Here is a 5568-nt window from a genome sequence, read left to right as displayed (position 1 = left end):
AAACTCCACGCCCCACCCCATCTTTTATATAAAACTATCATTAGAATTTGGAGTAAGCTGTGTTGTGGTAGTATATTTCTTGTTTATTCATTTGAATGTATTCTACTTACTAAGAGTACAATGTTTAAAATGTGTTGTGCAATCTCACAATCTTTTTTTTATTTTCATTCTTACATTGCCCTGCACTTTGTTTAATAGAACCAACATAGGCAAGATTGTTACCATTGTCTATATTGTATTTATTTTTAAAATATCCTTTTATTTTTCTCAATTTTTCTTCTAATCAATCGTAATCTAAGATGTGGAGACTCATATACAGTTAGTGATAGGGAACTTTTCTTTTCTTGTCATTCCTTTTTTTTTCAGTTTTTCTGAACCTTCTGTCCACCTTATTGAGATTGGGTTGCTGGATCTGTGTAATCCCCTGCGTCTTAGCTCTATCCAAAGGGTAGCAAGCAGTCTTATTTAACACAATTATGGGAAAAAAACAGGGAAAAAAGCAGGGAAAATTATTGGCCTGAATCACTTCTAGGCCTGTCAATAGAAACCAGGATGAACTCCAGATCCATTTACCTTGGGTGTCTAAAGGATAACGTTTTTATTTATATTTTAGCACATATTCCTGATCTATAACAGGGTGTCCAGGGAAGTCGGAAAGTTGGAAATTGGTCGGAAATTTCATATTTGGTCGGACATGTTGGAAATAATGAGATTGAGGGTGAAATTTCCTGTAAAATGAGAAAAACGAGGAATTTCTTGCTTAAAATGAGATATCAAAAATGAATGAAGGACAACTGCTGTGCACAAAATTTTATTATTTTACTACTACAACTGCCACCACATCATCATCCCTGGCACCACCACTCACAAATGCAACCACCACCACATCATCATCCCCATCACCACCACTACCACATCCCATACCATCACTACAACTACCACGTCATCATACCCACCACCACAACTACTCCAACCACCACCACATCACCATGCCTACCACCAATGCCACCACTGCTAGAACAACCACCACATCACTATCCCTATCACTACCACTATTACTACAACCACTATACCATCATCATTCCTACCACCACCACCACTTCACTACTACAACTGGGTGGGGATCCTGACCTCCCATAGCGGGCAGGGAGGTACATACTATGTCTTCTATCCCCCTATGTTTGTTTTCCAATCCAGCATGCTTTCTGTCTTTGTCTTGGAATGAGATTACTTGGTTTTGTCCTGGCCCTGGCCAGATACCTTGGCTGGGAGGGAAACAGTCAAATGTATAGTTAGTTTTGGGAGATGACATTTTTTTCCTTGTAAATCTCTCTGTTATGTACTCTATTGTGTTTTATTTATGTATTATATATGATTTGTTAACATTTGAGTGTATTCCTCTTAGTGGGGACCTGTGCTTGGGTCTGGATGAGACTTTTAGGTGATCTCTATTTAAGTACACTGATAGTGTGCTCTTGGAATCTACATCTGTTCCCTTTCGAACCAATTCCCCTTTGTCTGCCTTATTCTTGGATGCTTTAATTGTAATTCTTGAACTTTTTACTATCCCATTTTTTCCCTTTTTACTGGCGCTGATATGACCTCAATGTGTTGCAAGCGCCGTAAAACCCTTAAAAACAAAAAAAAAACAATCACTACTACAACTACCATCACATCATCATCCCTACCAACAATTCATAAGAGTATTTTTAAAAAGTGAAAATGGGGGTGGGTGGTGGCTCTTAACATTGTATAAATATAATCACATGGTACCATTCTCTAAGAAGATAAGATTTTATATGTTGCTGTCAGTTTTTAAACTTTTGAAATTTCTCCGAATGTTGTCAAAAAATTTCTAGATTATAGTCGCATGGATGAATCATGATCTGTGCGCTGAGAAATTTCCTCCTTTTTGTGACCAGTCATTTTCACCTCTGCTCTTACTCTAAAATATGGATTGTATTGAGGTGGTAAAACCTATTTTAAGTAGGATTGTCTTTATAAGCGTATAGAACACTGGGTATGGCAAGAATTGATAAAATACTTGGTAGGAAATTTCACTTCTAGGTAGGAAATTTTAAGGTTGGATTTCCCTGGACACCCTGTATAAAATAATACTGATATAATATTTTACATTTTTTCTTCTTTTTTTTTTCAAATCGCAGAGCTGGGCCAGTTGTCTGGAGTAGCTGCCATTTTAAGGTTTCCTATGCCATATGAAGATGATGAAGATGATTCAGATTCAGATTAAAACTGCTGACCCCACTGAGGTCTTCACTGCCCCAAATATTTTGTTATGTGTTTGCAAAAGTTACAGAATGTTGAAAAAGCATTGTATCAATCTTGCCTTAGGTCCAATCTCTTAACTCACTCAACCCTAACACCGACTATATCCGTAGTTTACCCGACTTACTTTTACCCCATGCCTATTTATTACATTTTTCTGACACAAATTATAGGCGTAGTATCAAAGCTAATGTTTTTAGTTTTTGCATGTTAATGATAGTTGAATACAACTATCTATGTACATGCTCATTTTTAATACATTTTTTTCAATTATGAAAAGTAGCAAAAATCTCTAGGATTGAGTGAGTTAAAATGTTTGATGGATTTGAAGTCTTTATTAGGTTTTGGATATTGGAAATCTCATTTTTATCTTGCTTGGAATACAGTGGAACCGATTATTAATTTGGAATAAGGTTTCGTTTAAAACCCAAGGGGGTTGCAGCCAGTGGTTACTGTCCATGCCACACTGCAGAAATTAAGATTAACCCTAGCTCAGTGAGTGGCTATTAAGATTAATGTTCTTTGGTGTTTCACAGCTTGATAGGAATTTAACAATCAAGATGTTTTGATAACATCACTTGGGTCCTTAGTCTAATGTTATTGTCAAGTTGTTTTATTTCAATAAAGATAATGTTGCTGCTCAAGGCTCGAAGAAATAAATAACATTGTGAAATTGAATGTAAGCTTCAATTTAATATACGAAAATAGATAAAATGGACGTTTCTGGTTACAGGATGAATGAAACACTACAGACTGTAGTGTTTCATTCATCCTGTTATGTTGATAAAGGGAAACCACATTATGTTTTGGTATAATAAATTGAAGCTTACATTCAATTTCACATTGTTATTTATTTCAATAAAGTTAAGTTAGATGCGCTTTGTTTACAACCAAATGCTTTGAATAATACATTTGGAAAGCAATCCTCGAGGGATGAAACTGTTTGTCTTTGGAATTGAAATTTCTTCATTTCGTCATCTAATTATGAATGCGGTGTTAACCGTTTTCGCTTTGAAGCCTGATCTAAATTGATTACAGTTATTTCTGTCTCTGTGAGAACAGTAGGTGGCGTGTAGATTTTGAGTAGAATTGAACTGTACTTGTAAAAGGTGAGATAAGGCAATGACATTGCAATAAACCAGTTGCCTTTTCAATGGCATTGTGTTTCGAAATACAAGGCGGATGAAGATTGACATTTTGGTACAAAGATTTGATGTGCTGATAAGGTTTGATGTGCCTGGGTGGGGTTCCTGACTTCCCATTGTGAGCAGGGGTGTACTTACTGTCTCTTCTATCCCCCTCTATCTGTTTCCAATATACTTTCTGTCTTTGTCTTGGAATGACATAACTTGGTTTTGTCCTGGCCCTGGCTGGGACGGCAACAGTCAAATGTATAGTTTTGGGAGTTGATATTTTTGTCTTATAAATCATCTCATTGCAATGCACTTTATTATTTTTGTTTTACATATATATGATTTGTAAACATTTGAGTATGTTCCTCTTAGTGGGGACCTATGTTTGTGTCATGGTGAGACTTTTAGCTGATCTCAAACTAAGTACACTGATAGTGTGCTCTTTGAGGATATTTCTATTCCCTTTTTGAACTAATTCCCCTTTGTCGTCCTTTTCCTTGGGTGCTTTAATTGTACTTCTAGAACTTTTAACTATCTCATTTTTTTCCTCTTCACTTGTGCTGATATGACCTAAATGTGTTGCAAGCATCGTAAAACCCTTCTTCTTCTTCTTCTAGGTTCCATGCCTGGTCCAGGCTTCGGATACTGCATGAATTATCTCTCTCCATTCCTCCCTGTCTCTTGCTTTTTCAAACAGCTCTTGGATTGTTAGGTTGGTGAAGCCCTTCAATTGGTCTATGAGTGTTTTTCTTTGTCTCCCCGGGCGCGTTTACCAGGTATTTTTCCACAACTTGCCAGGTATTCATTCTTATCTTTCCTTACTATGTGTCCGAAAAAGGATAGTTGTCGATCCACTATTAAGGGCATTAGTTTCCTTTGTTGGTATGTTTGTTTTAGCACTTCTTCGTTCGTTTTGTGTGCGGTATACGATATTCTCTGCATCCTTCTCAAGCACCACATTTCAAAAGCTTCAATGTTCTTTTGTGTTTCTGCATTTGTAGTCCAGCTTTCGCATCCGTAGAACAAGATTGGCCACACGTAGCAATTCAAGACTCGGAATCTAATCCCGAACGACATCTGTTTGTTTTTCAAAATGTTTCCCAGGTCCATGAAGGCCTGTTTGGTTTGAGTTATTCTTGCTCGTATGTCTCGGTTACATCTTCCATCTGTTGTCACTATTGAACCTAGGTATTTAAAACTTTCTACGTTGGTAAGCTGCTCGCCGTGAATCGTTATATTGCAGGTGTTGTTGTTTTCGGGGTTTTTCTGTATTACCATGCATTCTGTTTTGGTGATATTCACTTCCATTCCCTTGGCTTCACTATCTACTACCACTTTGTCAACAATCTTTTGAAGTTGGATTTCTGATGTTGCAATGAGTACCGTATCGTCTGCGTATCTTATATTATTTATGTTGTGACCTCCTACTTTTATTCCCTCCATATTATTTATGCCCCTCATGATTGTTTCTTGGTATAGATTAAACAGATCTGGTGAGGCAACACACCCTTGACGGACTCCTTTCTTAATAGGAATGGAATTTCCTGTAGAGTTTCCTTAAAAACAACAAAAACAATGTTTATAATGCCAAAGAGAGAGTAAAGATTTTTATTGAAGGGTGGGGGGGGGGGGAGTGGGTGGTGTTCAACCAATATCTACATTTTCAGTTGCTGCCGTCATATCTTTATTTGATAAAAGTTAATATAATATAATATTAAGCGTTCAATTTATGTCGATTTAAATGGAATGGTCTTGTTTTACACGTGAAATGTGGAATGAGTGAATCCGAAAGAAACTGAATGTTTTAGTTATAGAGAGAATGAGATATGATATTGTATCATTTCATTGTATTTTTAATGACACGTTTAATATTTTTCTTATAATTTTTATGCAGAAATTATCATTTTAAAACATGTTTTCTCCACAAGGGTATTGCCCAAGTTACTGTTAAATATTTGCATTTAAATTTATGTAACTTCTGAGTACAAGTATGCTGATGTTAGTATTCAGAAACACAAGCCATCCCATCACAGATGTATCGTGGTTTATAGAGTTAGACTATGTGGTCTAGTGGTCTAGCTTTCGGATCGGAAGGTCCTGGGTTCGAGCCTCGCTCGGCGCATAGTTGAGTCCTTGGAAAAGACTCTTT

General features: G+C 36.7%; 1 protein-coding gene across 1 annotated transcript in view; it reads left to right on the top strand.

Moving 5' to 3' along the window:
• The window catches only part of LOC144967462 (protein pelota homolog), a 19897-nt gene extending 17611 nt beyond the window's left edge, over nt 1-2286 (top strand). The window contains exon 12 of the mRNA XM_078904739.1: nt 2166-2286. Coding sequence (XP_078760865.1) covers nt 2166-2251 — 86 coding nt within the window. The 3' untranslated portion in view covers nt 2252-2286. The remainder of the gene's footprint in view (nt 1-2165) is intronic.
• Nucleotides 2287-5568: the final 3282 nt, after the last annotated feature.

Source organism: Berghia stephanieae, chromosome 3 (genome assembly GCF_034508935.2).
Source record: "Berghia stephanieae isolate SIO BIC M18660-M18661 chromosome 3, UCSD_Bste_1.3, whole genome shotgun sequence".
Taxonomy (NCBI): domain Eukaryota; kingdom Metazoa; phylum Mollusca; class Gastropoda; order Nudibranchia; family Aeolidiidae; genus Berghia; species Berghia stephanieae.
Note: the sequence above shows the minus strand (reverse complement) of the source record. Positions and strands in the feature narration are given on the sequence as shown.